The sequence below is a fragment of the Suncus etruscus genome, chromosome 10 (genome assembly GCF_024139225.1).
Source record: "Suncus etruscus isolate mSunEtr1 chromosome 10, mSunEtr1.pri.cur, whole genome shotgun sequence".
NCBI lineage: Eukaryota > Metazoa > Chordata > Mammalia > Eulipotyphla > Soricidae > Suncus > Suncus etruscus.
Window position 1 is genome coordinate 108,135,119 of NC_064857.1, and position 22,473 is coordinate 108,157,591.

Sequence of the window (22,473 nt, forward strand, 5' to 3'; positions counted from 1 at the left end):
TAATTAAAGAGCTGACATAATCCATACTAAGTGTATTTTTTTCCCCAGGCATTTTGCATTAGGTAATTGATTATCACATGAGGTGAACATATTGGTAATTTGGCCTTTTCTTTAAATTTAAGAACTTGAGACCACCTGTAGTGGACTGCATTTAAGTGGCTGGTCCTTGCCCCCTCCCACTTACTTGGAATCTTTTTTGGGGGGTGGGTGTTCCATTAAGGAAACATTTTTGTATGTTACATAGTGTCAGCATGACATTATTGATTTTTGAACAAACTCACTTATATTGTCCAGAATTCCAAACATGTCTCCATTAGGAATTAAATTGTAGCTAATGGAAAATACAGCTGAGACCATTTTTCTCTGGTCTTTTGGCCTATGATTCCTGTTCTTTTTCTTTCTCTACCAGTTTCCTAGCTTTTGCCACTACAGCTCTAAATTAAATGTGTAAAATAGGTGATCAGAAAAGTCAGTGTAAGAGTTTCTTCTCTCCTGTTTCTTTACCTTATTGTTGTTTCTGGTATTCTGTTGTTTCTGATCTAACGACAGACATACATAAGAGATTTGTTCCTGTCTTGGTGACAAATAGTTGGGTGCCATTGATCTTTGTAATTTTGAAATGTTATTAGTTATTATGCACGTGGAATTGTTAAAGAAACTGCTGTGCATAGTGATGATACTCAGTTACTCAAAGTAGAACAATACCTGTTGCTGTCCCCAAAGTGACGATTTTAACAGTGATGGTTATTGTTGGTTTCTAAAATACACAGTCTTTCAGAGGAGCAAATTTACTTTATAATCTTTTCTGATATTTGTCTTTTGATTACAGATGAAATTTTGTTGTAGAAGTTAAACAAAATATAGACAGGCATGATCAAAGAATATTAATCTTGGCACCCACATATAATGAATGCTAGTATTTTGAATTCACATATTATAAGTGAAGTAAATATTGTCGCATTTGTAACTATCATGTTTACCTAGAACCAGTCCTAACAGGATAGTGAAGGTTAATTCTCTTGACTGCTAAGTCTGCTGAAAGTTCAATTCCCATTTCTATATTTCATAAAGACATCTATTGTGAAAATCATCTTTGTGAAATCATCTCCTTGGTTGTGAATAATATATAATTTTAGAAAACATTGCTAAGAATGTTTCTCCAATTTGAATGTCCAGCAGCAGTGTAAAGGAACTAATCTATTTGGGGACATTCCTGCCACAAGTAGGTACTTATGAATCATCATTTATTCTATAGATAAACTATTTCATAGTTTTAGTTTTCATGAGGTTTATTTGTACTTTAACTCAAATGTTGTTGTTGTTGTTGTTGGCTTGGGGCTACATCTGGCAGTGCTCAGGGCTTTCTCTTTACTCTGTGCCCAAGGATTGCTCCTGCAAGATTTTGGGGTTTATGTGTGCTGTCAGGGACTGAACCTAGACTGGCTATATGCAAGACAAATGTCTTACTTATTGTACTGTCATTCTGGCTTTAAACAAATAAATTTTTATAGTACTGTTGATGTTATCCACTCCATAGACGTTTTGCTTATCTATAAGTTGTACTGGTATATTTGTTGATTGTTTACTTGGCTTAATTAGTGTAAGCACAAGTTTTCCTTTTTAAAGAAACTACTCTAAGAAAATATTTAAAAATATGTAGTTAGTTGCAGTGTTATTTGTTATCCCTAATCTTTAATAACCACTGTGAATCAATTTCAAAATTAGGAATACACAGTTTAAATATTAAGATTTCTGCTTCTTGTGTTAATACATATTTACTTCTATATTAATATGATAAACTAACACATTTTAACTATTAAAATTGCTTTCAGTGTTCTTTTTTGAAATGACTAAGATATAAAATATTTGTACTCTCACTTTAAAATAATACTATATAAATAAACATACTATCTTATCCTAATAATTAGTGTAATTGGATTTATTTGTGAGAAACATCATTCAAATATAATTATAGTAATTTAAAACTTTTTGTTTGTATGTGAAAAAAAAAACTTATTGTAAGAGAAAAAAATGAAAACCTAAATTTTTTTCTGGATAGACAAAGACAAAGACTTTTGAGTATAACACATAAAATACATGAAAAAATAGCAGTTTAAAATGTATGAATGTCAACACTATGTTACCAGATAATCTTAAGGAAAGAAACAGGCTGAAAAGAAACCTATTACTGAAAGAAAAATAGGTTCAGCTTTGAAGTACAGTATCTCACAAGAGAATGAATGGAATGAAAAATTAGGATGTGAACATAAAGTACATTGTAGAAAGACAAACAAAAATAAGCATGTTGGGGGCCCAAAGAGATAGCACAGTGGTGTTTGCCTTGCAAGCAGCCGATCCAGGACCAAAGGTGGTTGGTTCGAATCCCGGTGCCCCATATGGTCCCCGGTGCCCGCCAGGAGCTTTTTCTGAGCAGACAGCCAGGAGTAACCCCTGAGCACCACCAGGTGTGGCCCAAAAACCAAAAAAAAAGGCATGTTGGCAATGAAAATGTGAGAAAAGTGGTCTAAGATAAAAGAAAATTAAGCAACATAAGACTTTCATTGATTGCACTTCCCATTTAAAAGGAAAATATAGTGTTGGGGGCAGAACTATAGTGCAATCAGTGGGGCACTTGCTTTGCATATGGCTGACCTGGATTCCATCCCTGGCACCCTAAGTGGTTCTCCAACTATGCCACCAGGAATAATTAATCCCTGAACATCACCAGGTGTAGTCCAAAAACAGGAGGGGAAAAAGAAGGGAATAAAGAAAATATAAGTGTTTCTTAGTACCAAACCAATTTTATTTGAAAAGCAAAGAGGTCTAGATATGACTATATTTGTAGTGGAAAAATTTTGAAATGAATTTCTATCTGCTTTAAAATAATAAAGTAGTATATGGAGGTACTGGCAAATTAATATAAATGGAAGGATTAAAATATGTATGCATTGGAACTTCAAAAGAATACTAAGTGCTTCAAATAATACTTAGGTTTCAAAGAGAACCCTTCTAATGGTAAATATTGTGTATTTATCATATTAGTTTTTATTAAAAATAAGTCAATAAAACTCATAATCATTACAAGTAAAGCTAAAAATAAATGAAATGGCATTTTTCTCAAAGAGCAAATAATAATTTCAAAGACATGCTATCTCCTGTTTTCTAATATGTGGCAGTGGTATATTTAGACTTTAGAGGATATTATTAAGATTTATTTTATGATTGATAAATTTAACAATATGTATCAGTAAAGAAATAAGTTAAAAATTCATTCTATAATAAAAGGGGGATATTAGTATAATAGATGTAGAAATCAGTAAAATTGAAAGTATTAAAAAATTGACTTAGAAAAGTTGTGCATGCCCTGTAGCCCAGACAAGACCCAGCAAGAGTTGCAGAGCAGCCTGGCGAGCCATCATGCTCTTAGAGAAAGAAGATGGGAGCCCTGAAGACCCAACAAGTACTAGCCACCTATAGAGACTTTATCAAGGAAATCTGGAAGATGTTCATAGAACTCAAAGAAACCATGGAACAAACTGAATGACCACAAATAAGAGTCAAGATGATAGGAAAGTAGAAATGAGAAAACTTGTAACTGAAATAACAGGGCTGAAAAACATGGTAGGCAAAATGAAAACCTCACTGGAAAGCCTCACAATTAGAGTAACACCTTCTAGGGACAGTATCAGTGAGCTGGAAGATGAGATGCATAACAACTCCATACCATAGTAGAGATTGGAAAAGAGCCTTAAAATAAACGATCAGATGATGGGAACAATTCTCAAAGAATATGAACAATGAAAATAGAAAGCTGAATAGACTCAAAAATAATAGAAGAATCATTATAATTCAGGAGACCCAGGAATAAAATCCCCACAAAGAATCAACATTCAAGGACATCAAAGCAGAAAGTTCCTGACTAAAAAGTGCTTGCTGCCAAATGCTGCATATCTGAAAAAGTAGAGCTATAAGATATCCAAAGAAAAATACCCCAATGCATTCCTTACTCACAATGATGAATACCAAAGACAGGGATAGAATACAAAGGTGGCAAGACCAAAAAGGGAAATTACATAAGGAGCATCCTTAAGATTTACAGTGGATCTGTGACAAGCAACACTCAAATCCAGAAAGCAGTGGTGGAATATAGCGATGCAACTCAAGGAAATGATTGCTTTACCAAGAGTACTTCACTCAGCCAGACTTACATTCAGGATTTTTATTTTATTTTATGTTTTTGCTTTGCTTTTGTAATACCTTTATTCAAGGGCTCTCAAAAAATCCAACCTCCCCTGGGAACTGGCCACAGGAGGAGAGGGGTGCAGGGAACCGCCTGTTGGCCAGCTTCCAGACATAGGTCTCCCTGTCCCAAGTTTCTCATTCCCTTAAATGATGTATTTAAAATTGGACATGCTGTCTCAAGACAGGCATTTGCCTTTGATCTGCCACACAGGTCTTGGCGATGTGGTCTTTTAGGGTCAATGTGGTTGAAGTCTTATGGGGTAGGAACATCTCGTCTGTTTACAACTTTGGCAGTTGCTATCCTCCACACTGTAAGGAAGGATATCAGCTTCATGGATAAATAACAGTGCTGAAACTTTACAGACTTGAAACCAACCTTAAAGGAAGAGCTGAAGGGTCTACTTTAAGGCAAGGCAGATCCAACAAATACCAAACTCTTTGTGTGTGTGTGTGTGTGTGTGTGTGTGTGTGTGTATGTGTGTGTGTGTGTGTGTGTGTGTGTGTGACTTTCCATCCTCAGAAAAATGAATATATATTTTTCTCCAGTGCACATGGGATGTTCTCTAAGATAGATCACATTCTGGCCTTTAAAATATTTCTCCATAAAATCAAGAGGATAGAAATTGTAGTAACTACCTTCTTAGAGCATGATGCACTGAAAATAGAAGTGAATTAAAGGGCAGAGAAAGGATGAACTACCTAATAAACCAGGCTCATTAAATCCAGTTGGAAGAAAATAAAATGAATCCTGAAAGTAGGAAAGACTTAAATATATAAGACATAGAGCAGTACTTATTTTGCAAACAAGTAGAGAAGACCAAATATATAACATGTAGTGAAGACCTCAAACCTTAAAAAATAAATAAGCAGGAGCTGGAGAGAGAGTACAGGGCACTTGCCTTGCACATGGCCAACCATGGCTTGATTTCCAGCTTCCATAGAGTGGTCCTTGAGTGCAGATGTCGGAGTACTCCCTGAATGTAGCTGTGTAACTCAAAATACCAAAATTTTAAAAATAGAGCAAGCACTGGAGAAAATTGACAAGAGAAAGATGTATCAGAAACTGCTTAAAGCAGTGCAGATTTTCCAACATACTTAAGAAAAATGTATGTTTATTAGTAGTTAGGAAATACGTCATTGAAAGTTGATCACTGATAGAATAAATAGTAAATTTCTACTGCGAGATGAAGGCTTTTCATAATTGTAGGTATGATCTTCCCCCTAATCTAATACTAATCAGGCAGTATAGTTTCTGCTCAACAAATTGTAATGAAATTGGTTGATTTTAGTGCTTAAACTGTAGACTTTTTGTTTAGGAATACTGTCGTTCCACAGCAGCTCAGATAAATTATTGAGACCTCACATTTTCATTAGTGTGGGGCAGCCATAATTGTTCTGTGGATTGCTTTCTCTTAGACTGTAAAGATCTGTCATTTGGTATCTGAGAACTTTGGATATGACTCAGTGTGTAATTTAGAGACTGTTAGCATGCAGGGGTCCTCAAACTTTTTAAACAGGGGGCCACCAGTTCACTGTCCCTCAGACCACTGGAGGGTCTGACTATAGTAAAAAAACTTATGAACGAATTCTTATGCACACTGCATATATCTTATTTTGCAATGAAGAAACAAAACAGATACAAATACAATATGTGGCCCGCGGGCCATAGTTTGAGGACCACTGGTAGGGCATGCTTTTTTGTAATAACCAGAGCCCCCAAACAAACAATGTTGATTTTTATATATCGGTATATTGACTGTGTAAGAAGTAGAAAGGAGGGGACCTTATTGTTTAGTTTTAAGTTTTTTTTTTTTAATTAAAAAGCCAAGATTTACAAAGTTAGTGATAGAGAAGTCTTAGGCATACAATATTCCAATACCAAGGACATTCAAGGATTGGCTTCAACACTGGCACTTTTATGTAGGCCTGGAATAACATGGACCAATAGAAGTTTCCACAGTAATAAAAATAGTTTGGTTCCTAGAACAAACCCCCCAGTATGTGGCTGCTGGGCACTAGGCATGTACTATACAAATAGTTGTTTGTATTTGATTTGAACCAATTTAACTTTCTGTGTAAGTGCTCACATGTGGATTATACATGTCATATCAGGCAGGAAGGATGATGCCTTGGCATCGATTGGGCTCCTTGCACCCATTAAATTGCAATATCAGGCAGACTATATTCAAAACCAGTTAAACAACAGTCAGAGAGCTAGGCAAGATTTACATTTGCCAAGGATAAATAAATTTATAAATGAAGTAAATTAAAAATAAAAATTATTAAAAAATTAAATTTATTATTGGCAAATAAGTAAATTTGCCAGGTTCTTAGAATCATGTTTGGTGAACAAAAGTCGAGGGGATAAGGGAGATAGTAACAGCAGATATCTAACCTCAGTGCTGCTGAAGTGCATATTGGGTTTGCTCTTGCCTGTGCTCACTTTCCATCTCCATCTTGGGCCTGTCTTCACTCATTTTTGGTCACTCTGTTCTTTCTGTCATGGTTTCCTTTCACAAACTGGAGTAGATTCTGTAAATAGGACAAGGATCTGTTTCTACAGATATCTCCTAACCTTCAAGGCACTTTTAAGGCTCTGGCTTAGTTGTTAGGTAAAACATAAACATCAAGAATGCTGCTTGTGTAAAGATGGAAGACTCAAGATAAGAGCAGGCCCTGTTACTAGCTGCTCCTCTCTCTGGCCAGGAATTTCCCTCAGCAGCTGCAGCTTGTGGCTCATCTGAGGTCAGGGTGTTTTGATCTACTCTGATTGTCACCTACCAGTTCAGTTATTTTCCATTGTGGTAGTATATAACATTCAGTTCTGTATATTCCCATTTATTTTTATTAGCAAACCAAGCTATTGGAATATTACATGTTAAAAAATAATTTTCAATCCATGTCACTGATGATTACTTCATTTTCATGATTAGTTTGTTTTTCAAAGGCTTTTTGTCAAGTGTTTGGAAACTCATTTAAGAAGGGAAAAATAGGAATTTTACCATTAATTAATGTCAGTATTCATTGATTTTGAATTTTGCTAGAAAATACCAATATGAATGTCTTAGGAAGTAAATAGCTGGTGGTATATACAGGATTGGAGTGCTGTAAAATTAAAAATACAGCTCTGTACTTACACTGGGAATTAAATCCAAAGTAGGAAGCGTGATTCTTCACAGAATTTTTAATTTAATGTTTTTAAATTCTGTATAATGAAGTTATTAACTAGAAATAGATATAGCTAAATCATTTATGAATTATTTAATCATAGAAGAACCAAAAGTTTGACTGATAAGCCAGATTTTGAAGTTCGTATTTATATCATGACTTTTAAAATTTACTTTATTAAAAGATCATTATATATCACATAGTTGACATAGTTGATCATAATTCACTCGTTTCCAGATAAATGTGAGCAAAATCGTTTAAAAATACAGAAGGAGGACCGGAGAGATAGCATGGAGGTAGGATGTTTGCTTTGTATGCAGAAGGATGGTGGTTTGAATCTCGGCATCCCATATGGTTTCCTGAACCTGCCAGGAGCAATTTCTGAGCATAGAGCCAGGAGTAACCCCTGAGTGCTGCCGAGTGTGACACAAAAACCAAAAAGGAAAAAAAAATATAGAAGGAGAACAAAAAGGAAGAGGAGGAGAGGAAAATAAAAAAAAAAAAGTATATAGGGCCAGAGTAGTGGCACAAAGCAGTACAGCGTCTGACTTGTGCACACTAGTCTACAACGGATAATGGTTCGATCCACCAACATCCCTTATGGTCCCCAAGCCAGGAATGATTTCTGAGCTCATAGTCAGGAGTAACTCCTGAGCATCACCAGTGTAGCCAAAAACAAAGAAACAAACAAACAAAAAAAGATGTATAGTGACAAGCAAATCTGTGAATATTATTTTATCTCCAATGAGGCCATTAAATCATTGTCAGAGGTTTAGTAAGCTCTTGCTGTTAGTTGATGATTCTCTTGTTTCATTTGTTTCTGAACATTAAGTGACTTCAGCTATCCATTGACGTCTAACTTGTGTGTTCTTACTGGGAGGACAGTTTTAAACAGATGAAGTTCTGGTGTAGTCCAGGAATTCAAACTATTATTGATAATATTGTGACTTGTAATGGTGGGTTACAACTGCTGGGTCTCTCAGAAATAGAAGACGATATGTGTGTGTGAGGGGTGCCCACTCTCACTCCAAAAAAGTCATGGTTGTATCAACTCAAATACTGGCTTGCCCAGAGTTTGCTTAGATTATTATCTCTGCAGAGAATTGTAAAGCAATGGTGAAGCAGGGCCATAGGCAAAGTGGTGATTATGGATGATGGATACAGCAAACATGGGTTCTGTAGGCCTAGTTCTTGGCCCAGCCCCTCTTCCCAAGATTGCCAGCTTTCAGCTCTACATCATAAGTTTTAAGTTTACTTTTGTTCTTTTCATGTATTTTGACTGGGAAAGAATTTATAGGAATGTGGAGTATGTAGAACAGTACAAATTGGTCATGGAACATACAAGAACACTTTATCTAGAATTTAAGTTCTGAGTATGAACTCTGGCAAGTGGTTGGTTTCTAGTCTTTCTACCTGTTTGATTACAAAGCTATTATTGTCATTTGCAAAGGGTAAAATGTGCAGCTACACACAACTTGTGTTACTTAGATTTTACCTAGAGCCAAGGGATTTTATAGTCGACATGTTTTTTGCTGATGCTTTTTGTGTGTTTTTGTTTTAATAGAGCCCTGTGAAGATAAACCAGATCAGCCTGGATGAAAGTGGAGAGCACATGGGTGTGTGTTCAGAGGATGGCAAGGTATGAACCGGATGTGTTCTTGTCGAAAACACAGTGTCCATGCTAAGGGAGTGGTGTCCGCTTGCAGGTGCTTGGAAAAGCCCTCTGTATACTGTATCCCACCTGCATTTGGAGAATCTGTATTATTCTTTTGGGGTATTGAACTTGCTTCCAATTGCTCATAATTAAAGTAAAATATATTTTGAACAAATGTGCCTTAGGAAAAGTAATTACAAGAATGTCAATAATGTAACTAGTATTAAGCTGATTAACAGCTCTGGCAGGGGGACATGTCACCTTAATCATTACTGCTGTGCCACTTCTACTTCAGTGACTAGTCTGCAGTTCTTGCAAGACAGTGGCTGAATGCCTTTCTGCCGTAAATCCACAAAATTGGATTTTGTGGGCATGATTTCTGTGGGCTGGTGGTTTTCATTTTCGCACACAAGTTATGAATGCTTCTCTTGAATTATAGAATCTTTTGATAAGCAATCATAGTTTATCAGAAGAATAAAGTGTCCTACAATGGCCACATTAAATAAATGTAAAATCAATATATGTACAGTTTTCTAAAAACCTGGCATCCGCTTTCTCAACCAAGGACATACATCATTTGTGCTGTATATAACTAACAATTATCAGTGCTTCTTGCTGATGTTGAGCTGTGACATTTAGTGGTTCTGGTGATTGATTCTCCACTTATAAGAATGTCTTTTTTTGTTTTCCAGTCAATGAAAGTCTTTCCTAATGTTGGTTTGTGATGATAAAATTCTAATGCATGGTGTATTTAAGCTCCTTTTGTAAAATAACACTTGGGGAAGAGAGAACATTAAGAATCATGGCAGAACATAATGTATTTCTCTCTGAATACAGCACATTTCCTCATCTAATTATGTGGTTTTTATGTGATCTTAATTCAGTGGGTCATTAGGATGAGTAAATTAAAAACAATGTACTCAGTATGAAAGATTTATACCCATTTAATTTGTTAACAGAAGAAAAATGAAGTCCTCTTGACATACAAGAGTGCACTTTATATATCTAAGCCTAATGTTTCCTAAAGAATATTTTGAAATTAAATTGTGACATGTGCATTTCAGAAAGCACTATCAAATTCTCCACTACTGCCTGAAATTCTGAGATGAACCAGATATTCAAAGAGACAGGAGGGAGGAGTTGTAAGACATAAATTGAAAAAAACTCATTCAGATAAATGAGACATTTTTCTGTTGTATATTTGTGAGACTGATCATCTTCATTTTGTTTTCTTAAAGTGATTACTTGAATTTCATTGAGTTAATTTATTGAAAGGATATTTATGTGTTTGGATTCTAAAAGAACTCTTCTTTTTAGGGGAAGGAGATCCTCCGAAGTAGTGGCCGGGGAATGTGGGAATCTCTGGTTGGTCAGTGGTTTGGGCAAGGGTTCAAAGTTGGGGGACTGCGAGTTCCTCTGGTGCCAAGGTACATTGGGCAGTCTTGACTGCTATTCTCAGAAATCGTTGGAGAACCATTTGACACTGGGGATTGAACTCAACCCAGGCACATATAGGGTCTGATTTTGCATATTTCAATATCTCTGAACTCTCTCTGGTCCCAGAGTGTGAAAGAATATTTTTACCACAGCACTTCATTGAAGAGGCTTTGGAGCACTCAGTGCTGAATTATTTGATGTTGCAAAGTGGATACTTAGCTGCCATTTCTGGAGGGTAATGCAGTGACCCTTCACGTCCTGACAGGCACATCTCTTTTCCTATTTCAGTCAGGCTTAAAAATGACATGTTTAGTGTGGAGCCATGTAACATTTTAAAAAGTGATTTTCTACTATTTTATTATCACTCACTGATTTGAAAACACATTTTTCAAAAAATAAATATATATGTAACTGGTCCTTTACCCAGGCCCATGTTATTTTTAATGTACTGGTAATTAGTGAAGATGGAAATATAGCACTTATCACAGAGGTGAACTCTCAATATCTAATTAACTATATTGATAAGTGACATTAGGTTTTCCTTTTTTATCTTTCAAAAATTTGTTTGTTATGCCATCCCTTATAGTGCTCACGGATTACTTCTGGTTCTGCACCTAGCATAGCTCAGATGACCTTATGGTGTATTGGGGATCAAGCCCAGGTCAGCACATGAATGATAAGCACCTTACCCACATAACTATCACTTGAGCCCCTATGAGTTTTTTAAATTTTTAGTGTGGAAATGACAATTACTATCCTTTTGAGAATGACATCTGATGTTTACTATTAAGTTTTTGCTTGTTTGTTTGGGGCCACATCTGGCAGTGCTCAGTCATTTGGGCCCTACATTTAAATTTTAAAGTAATTGAAAGTAAATTTTAAACAGTTGTAGTAATTGTTTAAAGCTTATTGTTTCTTTGACTGCTGTCCATTTCATTTTGGAGGACTCACGCCAGGCAGTGCTCAGGGCTTACTCTTGGCTCTGATCTCAGATCACTGCTGGTGGTGCTTGGTAGACTATATGTGGTACTTGGACCAAACCTGGTTTTGGCCATGTGTAAAACAAGCAATTTAACCACTGTACTATTTCTCCAGCTCTCTACTTTTGTAATTCCATGACTTCTTTATGCTTGAATACTAAATTTTGATCACCTCTGGCATGCGTACAAACACATTGATCAGTGTATTTGTGTGTGTGGTGTGTTTTCATAAATAAGTGGCACTAACGTGTACTTTTTTTGTTTTGTTTTCTTTCTGGGCCACATCTGGTGACGCTCAGTGGTTACTCCTAGCTGTGCACTCAGAAATGGCTCCCGACTTGGGGGACCATATGGGGCGCCGGGGGATCAAACCATCGTCTGTCCTAGGCTAGTGTGTGCAAGGCAAATGCCCTACCACCTGTGTCATCCAGCCCTAGAGTATACTTTTATTTCAGCAAAATACAGTTTTAGTCATTTGGGGGGGGGGGTTGGGCCACACCCGGTGGTGCTCAGGGGTTACTCCTGGCTGTTTGCTCAGAATTAGCTCCTGGCAGGCACAGGGGACCATATGGGACACCGGGATTCGACCAACCACCTTAGGTCCTGGATCGGCTGCTTGCAAGGCAAACACCGCTGTGCTATCTCTCTGGGCCCAGTTTTAGTCATTTTTTAGGGTCTATACATATACAATATTTTTTTCTCCTTTTGGGGGAGGGGGTCAGGCATGTCTGGCAGTGCTTAAGGTTTACTCCTGGCTCTGTACTCAGGATTCACTCCTGGCAGTGCTTGGGAGACCATAAGTGATACCTGGGATTGAACCAGGGTCAGCAGCTAACAAGGCAAGCCCTCTCCCCACTGTACTAACTCACTCCATGTGGTTAATAGTCTTTTTTCATGTGTATGTTGCCTTCATAATGTAGTGGGTTGAAATATTTTCTTTCAAAACTTGGGTGTTACTCCTCCCTTTAGTTTGAATTTTATTTTGTGTAGACGTTTCTGAAACAAGCCTGTTTTTCTTTCTTTTTTTAAAGAGAACCTTAAAAATTTACTTTTGCCCTGTTCTGAAGTTTGGCCTACCTACAACAATAACAACAACAGAACAATAAATGGTTCTTTTAATTCCATGTGCTAAGTTATGTCTTGTTCGGGTCTATTTTTATTAATTTCATCTGGAACATCCTAAGTGCCCTTGATCCATATACTGAAGTACTGTTTTAATTTCAGAAGTGTGGGCTTCAGTTATGATTTTGATTATATTGCTTCAGTTCCATTTGCTTTCATTTTCTCAAGGAAACTCAATAACACTTGGGCCAGAGGTAGCATCGTGCAGAGGCTAAGAGCATGTCTCTGAGCCTTGCCTGCCTCCATGGTGTTTGGCTAAGAGCGTTGCTTGACCTGATGCTTGCAACCTGCAGCTGGGCCCCAGGCATGTGGGAGCCCTGTGGATGTTGCAGAATGGCAACACATGGCGAATTCCCAGTCCAGGGGAACTGTTTGTATTGCAACCCTTCCCTTTCTTCACTCATTGTGGCCCAGGTTCTTCACACCCCTGCAGCATTGTGCCTCAACTGTTCAAAATGAGGGTGAATGAATAAGCATACCTCTGAAAATACCAAGAAGGCGAAAAATGGGGTACGCTGTGTGGCTGCTCTTCACCACTATCTTACCCACTTCTGACTTTTTTGTTGTTGCTAAGTCATGCAGCATTTCTCTGTATACTTAAACAAGTAATTGTCTGAGCAAGATTTTGATTTTCTTTCAATGTCAGTTCTGTTCTTTATTGCTCATGTAGTAGGATACATTTTGCATTTATAAGGACACATAGCTGCATTTCAGAGTTTTCTGAAATCTTTCCATCCCAGCTCTTTCTATTGTCACCAGCTTGACCCAGATTTAGTTTATTTATTTATTTTTATTTATTTATTCTTTTGGCTGCTGGGACCAAACCTGGTGGTGCACAGAACTTACTCCTGGTTCTGTGCTCAGGGATTACTTCTGAGACCAACTGTAGAGCCAAAGGATTAAGCCCAGCACAGCCATGTGCAAGACAAGCAAGTGCCTTACATCCTGCACTGTCTGGCCATGATAATTAAAATTTTAAGAAGGTTCTATATGTCTTAAAGGGTCAAAATGCAGCTCTGTTAGTAGGAATAGAAATATCCTACAAAGTTTTAGCTGTGTGATGATGTTCAGGTAACTTCAGTTAAAGTTAATGCCGCAACCTATTTCTCCTATAATGTAGGGAGAATAACAGGATCTATTTTACTATTTGGGATATTCTTTCTTTTCTAATCACTTTTAAAACATTTTTAAAAGTCTGGTTTTTCTCCAAGTAATTTGAATTCTGGTATATTTAAGAATACTGAAGTAAGGGGCTAGAGAGATAGCACAGCGGTAGGGCATTTGCCTTGCACTCAGCCGACCCAGGATGGATGGTGGTTCAAATACCAGCATCCCATATTGTCCCCCAAGCCAGGAGACATTTTTGAGCCCAGAGCCAGAAGTAACCAGCCAGGAGTTCTGCCAGGTGTGGCCAAAAACAAAACAAAACAAAACAAAACAAAACAAACAAACAAAAAAAATAAAAAAACAAAAACAACAAAAAAAGAAAAAGATACTAAAGTATTCTTTTTACAGACCTTGGGTATTCTTTTTGCCTTCTTGCATGTTATAAAACTGGGAGAAGACTTTTTCATAGGGTTAGCAAACATTGTTATTTTTCTTGCTTGTTATTTATTATACTAGAATCAACAATGATCCAGTTGCGTTTTATTAAGGAGATTTATTTTAGGCAGCTTTCCTCGTGAAGGGGGTTATGATTTTAACATTTTTCCTCATGCTCTTAACACTACATGGGTTAAGACAATAGAAACAATCATCTTTCCTGTGAAGAATTCATTGGATGCTCTCCTAGATGGAACAACCAAGACTTCATTCCTGCTATTTTAGTTCGTTCGTTCGTTCGTTCGTTCGTTCGTTCGTTCGTTCGTTCGTTCGTTCGTTCGTTCGTTTGTTTTTGGACTATACCCAGTGACGCTCAGGGCTTACTCCAGACCCTGCTTTTAGGGATCACTCCTGGAAATACTCTGGGCATTCTGTGTGGTGTATGGGATCAAACCTGGTTTGTTGTTCCTTGCAAGGCAGCGCCTCACTCACTGCACTCTCTTTTTAAGTATTTTTAAGGCAAATTGGAAAAGGCTTTTTTGTTTGTTTTCTTTTGGGTCACACCCAGCGGTGTCGGCGCTTAGGGTTATTTCTGGCTCTGCACTCAGAAATCACTACTGGCAGGCACGGAGGACCATATGGGATGCCGGGATTCGAACCACTGTCCATCCTGGATAGGCTGCTTGCAAGGCAAATACCCTACCAATGAGCTATCTCTCCCGCCCCGCTGGAAAGGGTTTTGAGGATTTTCCTAGTGACTACCATTTTTCTATTCTCTCCAGTCCTAAATACAATCTTCTTCTCTAGAATAACTTATTTTTAAAATCTAAGTGTGAAAATCACAAAGACAAAATAGCAAAATAAATAAAAATGGAGAGCAAAGAAATGAGTGTAAAATGGTTTGGATTTTGCTATTTTTTTATGTTAGAAAATATTTTATTTTAGCTCCATGGTTTTCAGAGTTACTCATAGTTTGAGTTTTAGACATAAAGTGTTCCAGCACCAATCCCACCACCACTGCCAACTTATACTTTTAGTAGTATAAGTGGTATATAATTAGTTGTAGCTGCCATATTGATGAAACTAACCAAAATATCCATAGCTTTACAAATCACCTATCCGATACAGATTGTATTTATAGAATTGGTCTTATGAAGTTAGAATATTTGGCCCTTTTTTGGTTAAAGAATAAAAATTAAGACAGTGGAAGAAAGTGTTTCTTATTCTACATAAAGATTCATATAAAAGTTTAATCTTACAGTCTTTACTAGATACTACCTGTCTGAATGTTATGCGACAAGGCCATTTTTGCTTCACTGTTTCTCCCTCAAAATCATAATAAATGACAATTTGAATAAAAGAACCCATTACTTAGAAAATAGTATCAGCCTATTTGCTAGAGCTTTTTTTAGATATGTTCTCTTTTATTTATGCCTTATTTTATTATAAATTTATCATTTTTAAGGATTGTTTATTTTTCACCTTTTAAAATTGGCATCTACTTAATAAAACAAATCTGTGGTGTGTAAAGGGAACTCTGTTCAGGAAATGCTTATAGAATTTAATTTTAGTGGAGTTATCTTAGCTTTGATAGAATTGTTTTCATTGGCTACTTAATAGAGATCACAAGAAATTTTGAATATGAAATGTTCTGCTTTTTAAAAAATGAATTTTATTATTTCTCACCAACTTAGTGCCTTTTTTGTTGCTGTCACAGTGAACTAAAAGGGCTTATTTACTTTTTTTAGGTACAGGTGTTTGGACTATATTCTGGAGAAGAATTTCATGAGACATTTGACTGCCCCATTAAAGTAAGTATTTGGTTTTAACTTTTCTATTTTTTCAGTTAATGTAATAAAGATTTAATACTTTGGAAAATGTCGGCCATGCATTAATTTTTTTAGTAATCTTTACTCAAAAATTAAAATATATGAGGTACTATTTAATTTTGTAAAGGAAACTAGAAGATAGAAACTTACTTATACATGGATTATAGAGAGCATCATACTGAGCAAAATGAGTCAGTGGAAGAGGGATAGATAATGATCACTTATTAAAAAATAAGGTATGGTAAAAAAAGTATGGTATTAATATCTAGAATATAATTAATTAGTTAATTAATTAATTTGGGCCAGTAGAACCAGTTCATGGTGGGAAGCTCACCCCAATAGTGAAGGAATGCATTTACGACAGAGAAGTGTCCACTGTGCCGGTGATAGTCAGAGATGATTACTCTGGACAAAGACTGGATGTTGTATGGAAGTAAAGTACTATGCATTAAACCCCTTCATTAACAATATTGCAAACCACAATGTCTAAAAGATAGAAAAGGAAGAGAGAGAGAGAATAGAAGTGTTTGCCATTGAGGCAGAGGGGAAGGTGGGAGGGAAACTGAGGACAGTGGTGGCAGGAAATGTACACTGGTGAAGAGAAAGGTATTGAGCATTGTTTGAAACTTAATTATGAACAACTTTGTAACTTATCTCATGGTGATTCAGTTAAAGAATTTATTTGGAAAAAAAGTTTAAGATGCTTGTCAGTTAAAAATAAAAAAAAAGAAATAGTGATTGTGATCTTGGCTTATAAGAAATCTTGTTGTAGTGGGAAAGGTGATAAACACACATACAGAGAATGAATTCCTGATTAAAGACCCAAAGACATCACTAAGGAATCCAAAGTTAAGAAAAGCCTCTTCTGTTGTACTTGTTAGTAATGGCTTCACAGATGGAGTGATGTTTGACTGGGCTTTAATAAATGGACAGGACAGAGAAAAATGCCAGTTTTGTATGTGGAAGAACAATATAGAAATGGAGAGGCCTAAGAGTTCAAACTATGTTCAGGAAATGGCAAATAGTTTCTTTTAGATGGTGCATAAAATTCCTGACCTGGCAGGAAAATTGTAGACACAAATTGGCCTGGCTTTATAGTTAAGCTAAAGCATTTCAATTTCATCTGTAGATAAGGAGAAATTATTGAATGTTTAAGGGCAAAGAAGTGGCATAAACTGAGTTGAGCTTTAGGAAAATTAATATAGAAACCATATATACAGTACAGATTGGAGAGCCGATAGACGCAAGGCAGGGACAAGGCCTAGAGAGCATAGTTAAAGTAACTAGTGTTGGTATTAGAAGGGATCATTCAGTTTTTCCACTCGCTCATTCACATATTTATCGATTAACAGTTGAGAAGAGATAGGACCTGATGATACTTAAGAAAGTCAGCACTGTCAGAGCAGGGGATGATTTAAGTCTGTGAGGGGAGAAGACAATTTAGGAGGGTGATGTGGTGCTCCAGGCATGACTTTATAGAATCTTGGTTTTTCGAAAAACAACAGTGTGCAGGGTGGGGCAGGGAAATATATTGGAAAAACCTTTAAGAATTAAATTGAACAGTTTACTCATGGTTGGATGAGGATGTGAAAGCAGGAGGAGTAGAGGGCTGCCTGGATTCTTGCTTTGGTTCATGGGAATAGGTTGTGGGAATAAGGAAATGGCTCAGATGGGCTGCCTGAGGATGACTGTGGTACCTGGTGGGATGTATTGAAGCATGACATTTTTGAAACAAAATGGAGATTGGCTCTAAAAGCATATTGCTGATGACATCAAAGTTGAGTAAGGAGCCACTTCAAAAGATACCTTTCCGTTAAAAGCTAAGAGAACACTTATGGTAAAATTTGCACTATTCTAAGAACTCAGAGGGTAGAAGAAAAACAGGTAGAGGGATAGAAGGTCATCCAGATGGTGGTGCAAGGGCAGCCCAAAGAGAATGTTCAATGAGCCACACTAAGAATGTCAGTGTGAAAACAGCATCAAGTATGGACTGAAACAGGGCAATTTTTTTTTTTATATTTTTATAGAACATTGGTGCTCTTAGTCAGGACAGCTTTCAAGAGCTGGACACTCACTTATATCAATCAGAGACAAAGGGGTAGAAACTACCAACCTAGACACTTCAGAAAATTTGGTGCTGAGAAAGAGAGACCTTTGGTAGATAAAGGGAGAGAAGATTTCTGCAGAGTTTGTTTTGGTTGTTGGTCAAAAATCGATAGCAGGGGAGACTGAAAATAAAAGAATGCGAGCGAGAAGTCTGTGGACTCAGAAATGGGATCCACTGCTGAGGGAGAGACAGTAACAATGGAAGACCCCCGCTGCCTTCAAGAGCGAGAGGGACGCAAAGAAGGTGAGACAAGCTGACTGCTACTGTGTGGGGAAGAGCAGTACTGTATGTTTTCATACAGCTACAATGAAGAAAAGGGAAAAGGGAATATGACTGAGGAGCATAGTGGGTATCTGGAATAGCAGTTGCCTTCTGAAAGTTAAAGCCCCACATGGGAGATGTTGAGATGTGTAACAGAGGTCATGAACATGATTGGACATTGGTATTTAGGTAGACTAGGAAAATGTGAAAGTAAGAACTGCCAGTTGTGCAGCAGGAATGGTCAGGGAAATAAGGAGCCATTGACTTAAAGATGATCATGCTAGAGGAGGAAATATTCTTACATAAAGGATTATGAGTCCAATTGTGATTTTTTTAAATGTCTAGAAATTCTCAGTATGCCGATTTACACAGAACCAACCATTATGTTAATGAATACTTGAATCTAGGGATGATTAGATTGGGGGAGCAACATAGGCCTCATGTTACAGGAAGAGACCCCCAAGAAAAACTCCGACTTAGCAGTTAACTTTCCTAAACACAACCTTCCAGAATCCAAGATGAGGCTCACTAGAAAATAAAAGAACAATTGTCCAAAAGCAAAAGCCCAAGAACTGGTCTATCTGGAAGGACTGAGCTGGGGGGGAGAGAGAGGAAGTAGGGGCAGGAATGGAGAAAAAACTAGGATGATGGGGTGGGGTTAATGGATACTCTAGGTGGGAAGTGTGTGGTGTGGAACTTTGTACCTATAAAGCCCTACCAGTAACCATATTGCAAAACATAGCACTTAAAAATTAAAAAATGATAAAATGTTAACTCTATCACAAAGAAAGGAAAAAGGTAAAGAAAGGAGGGGCCGGAGAGATAGCATGGAGGTAAGGCATTTGCCTTTCATGCAGGAGGTCATCGGTTCGAATCCCGGCGCCCCATATGGTCCCCCTTGCCTGCCAGGAGCAATTTCTGAGCCTGGAGCCAGGAATAACCCCTGAGCACTGCCGGGTGTGACCCAAAAACCACAAAAAAAAAAGGGGGGGGGGGGACAGGATGGAGGTGAAGGAGGAAGGCCAGTGGGAGATGAACCAGTTATTACACCAGCTTGGGTGAAGGTCTTGAGGAAACTGCTTCCACCTCAGTGATCACCTGCTTCGGCAACTCCAGGAAATGCCTGGTGTGAGTCAGGTATTACCTATGATCAACTTTATACTACAGTGTGGTGCTCATATCCAGCCAACCCCACGAGGCCGCACCAAGCTGTTCTTGAAAACCACTTGGTCTGCACGACCTGGGAACTGGTCTCCACTACTTGAGATTTGGCAGAGCTGTGGACTCTGGCTAGAGGTAGAATTGATCTTTGCAGAAAAAGAAACCCAGTCCTCACCTCAGCACAAACATGAGGGATTGTCCCCTTCTCTTGCAGAAAAGAATTTCAGAAGGAGGTGAAATAGTGAAGTAAAATACTTTCATTTAGAGGAATTCACTTAGAGAAATGTGGTGTGAGACCCAGAGAGAGATAAGTCTTCACAAGAGAACATTAACTTCTGCAGAGTGAACACAGCTGAGCATGGGTTTCGGGAGAAGATTAGATTGGATTTTTCCAAATTGTCTTAACTTGCTATTGTCTACATACCTGAAAGTTAATGTGGGTATTGTCACAAAGCCTTCGACTCTTGATGGTCCTTTCATATTTTTATTATGATCCTTAGATATTCTGTGGCTTTTTCTTATCCAAGGGGGGGGGTCCACCCTTCTCTCGGTGATGTCTCAATTGCTCCATCTCCTAAAGAGCTCAAAACTTGCATCTCAGAAGCATGTATTCCTCAAGATTTTGCACTACATCAGGACTGTAGTTTTATTCTTTTCCAAGAACTTACTGCCAGGGACTCCCAATCTTTTTACCTGTAATGTTATCAAACCCTCAGATTAGTTTTGTGGTCCTGCTGTATGGAATGGATTAGTAGTACCCAATTTATTCTGTGTTTTCACTGACTCTTAAACTAGTCTTGGGTTCTTTTTCAGATTGTTGCTGTGCACCCGCAGTTCTCGAGATCCAGCTGCAAGCAGTTTGTGACAGGAGGCAAGAAGGTCAGCCTGGTGCCATCTGCAACACCTGCAGTTTTTTGGGGGGTGGCCGGGCCAGTGTTTGTGTCTATTGTGCTTCAGTTTGGCCTTAGTATATTTAGGTACTAAAATGGTCAGAACCATCATCTTTTGGAGAGGTGTGTTTCTTGTTACATTCCTTTAGGAAGAAGATCACAATGTTAGTATGCCCAGCACTTTGATTTTATCATGTGACCCCTAAGCACCACCAGATGTGTAGCCCTGGAGGTCGCAGCATTGCTGGGTGGTCTTGGTGGTCCCCAGCTCTGCTGCAGCTTTAGCTCCTAACAGTGAGTCAGTGTTCAGTTATCTCTGGGGGTGTCTCAAGGCCCTGTGAGCACTGCATGGATAACACCCCAGTCTCCACCCTTACGAAAGTGATCCAACAATCCGTCCATGCATGTATATACTTGCTTCTAAATGTGGTATATTCTAAAGTTTCTACTTTTGGAATGAGTCGTTACATGTTTACTCTTTCAAGTAACCAATGATCAATTTGGTTTGAAGATATTTTTGCCGTGAAATGCGGTATGCTAAGACCCTGGATTGGGTCCTTTTCCATCTAGGACTCAGTGGGAAGGAGGTGGACCTGAGCCCACCTGAGTCATTTCTGTTGCTGGACAATGCTGAAAGATCTGACTGTTCCACCAAAGTGTTTGTCCTTTCCCCTGGACTTGCTACAGAATAAAAGACCAGGAGCCCATACTTATCCAACATTTAGCCCGAGATCTTACCCAGCATTTCTTTAGCACCTTCAACAGCTCAGTGAAGTAGTTGAGTGGCAGTGGCAGCTTCTGTTTACCCCAAGTCCATTTCGTGGCAGGATGCTAACATGCCGACCCTGAATCAGTTGAGAATCTCTGCCGCTTTGCAGCTTTGCAGCTCTTGATTTCTAGGTTCCAGCCTCCTGGGACTCCCAAAGAATATTCTCTGGGTTGTACCTATAGAAGTTTTATCTATGGAAGGTTCTATAGAAGAATCAAATGGTTTCTGTCTTCAATCTGCATCTGTTTAAATGCTAAAACCAAAATAAAATAAAATAAAAATACTTTAACAAGAGGTGCTGACAAAAAATCTTTCCTGAAGTTCACAAATATGATATAACTATTGCATTTGATTATGTAAAATACATATTTAGTGAATAGTAAAAAGTAGTTTTTATTTAATAAGCTAGATGGCCTCTTGGTATGTTGTTCAGTAATGGAAAGTTCCCAGAATCAAACTTGATGTGTTTTACATAATTTTCTGGAGAGATTTCTTCTGTTCTTGTATGTCTATAAGATCATTTACATTGCATAGCTTTGGCATTAGTATTTTATATGCTTTGTGAAAAGTTTATTTAGTTGAATATTGAAGGTTTTCAGTAAAGAACTTAGCCTTGATTTAACAAAAAGAAGTTAAGGGGCCAAAGAAATAGTATAGAGTGTAAGGAGCTTGCTTTGCATGCAACTACCCCTGAGTGCAGAGCCAAGAATAAGCTTTGAGAACCACTGGATGTGGTTCAGAAACAAAAAGAAAATCCAACAAATAAGCTAAGAAGTAAGGTCAAAGGTGACAGTAAGAAGGAGGTCCTAGGAATATGGCTCAGTGAACGAGCACCTGCCTTAAGGTCTTGAGCTCACAAGTTTGATCCTCGCTCTTGCCTGCAGCCTGCATCTTGAGTGTCATCACAGTGACACTGTCAGGTGTGATTCTGGCACCTCAGCCCTGTGTTAGATCTGCACTACACTGTGATGTGATCGGATCAAGTATGTGAAGGGTTGTGTAAAAACTGGTCATCAAAGCAACAACAAAGGGAAGGGAAAGAGAGAGAAGGATCAGGACTAAAAGAAATGATCACTTTCATTTGGAAGTCTCACAAATGGGGGGGGGGGAGGAGAAGAGCAGTTTCCTTCTTTGTGGAGAGGTTTGACACTGCTAGGTTTCACACCTAGCAGTACTCAGGGCTTCTTTCTGGCTCATGCTTCTTTTTTTATTTTGCTTTGTTGTTTGTTTGTTTGTTTGTTTGTTTTGAGCCACATCCACATCTGTCAGTACTCAGCTTATTTTGGGTTCTGTGCTCAGGAAATTGAACCT

At 37.9% G+C, this 22,473-nt stretch overlaps 1 protein-coding gene across 1 annotated transcript in view; it reads left to right on the forward strand.

Moving 5' to 3' along the window:
- Positions 1-22,473, forward strand: part of VPS41 (VPS41 subunit of HOPS complex) — a 197,177-nt gene that overhangs the window by 75,180 nt on the left and 99,524 nt on the right. The window contains exons 6-8 of the mRNA XM_049781729.1: positions 8,975-9,049; positions 15,894-15,956; positions 20,317-20,382. Coding sequence (XP_049637686.1) covers positions 8,975-9,049; positions 15,894-15,956; positions 20,317-20,382 — 204 coding nt within the window. The remainder of the gene's footprint in view (positions 1-8,974; positions 9,050-15,893; positions 15,957-20,316; positions 20,383-22,473) is intronic.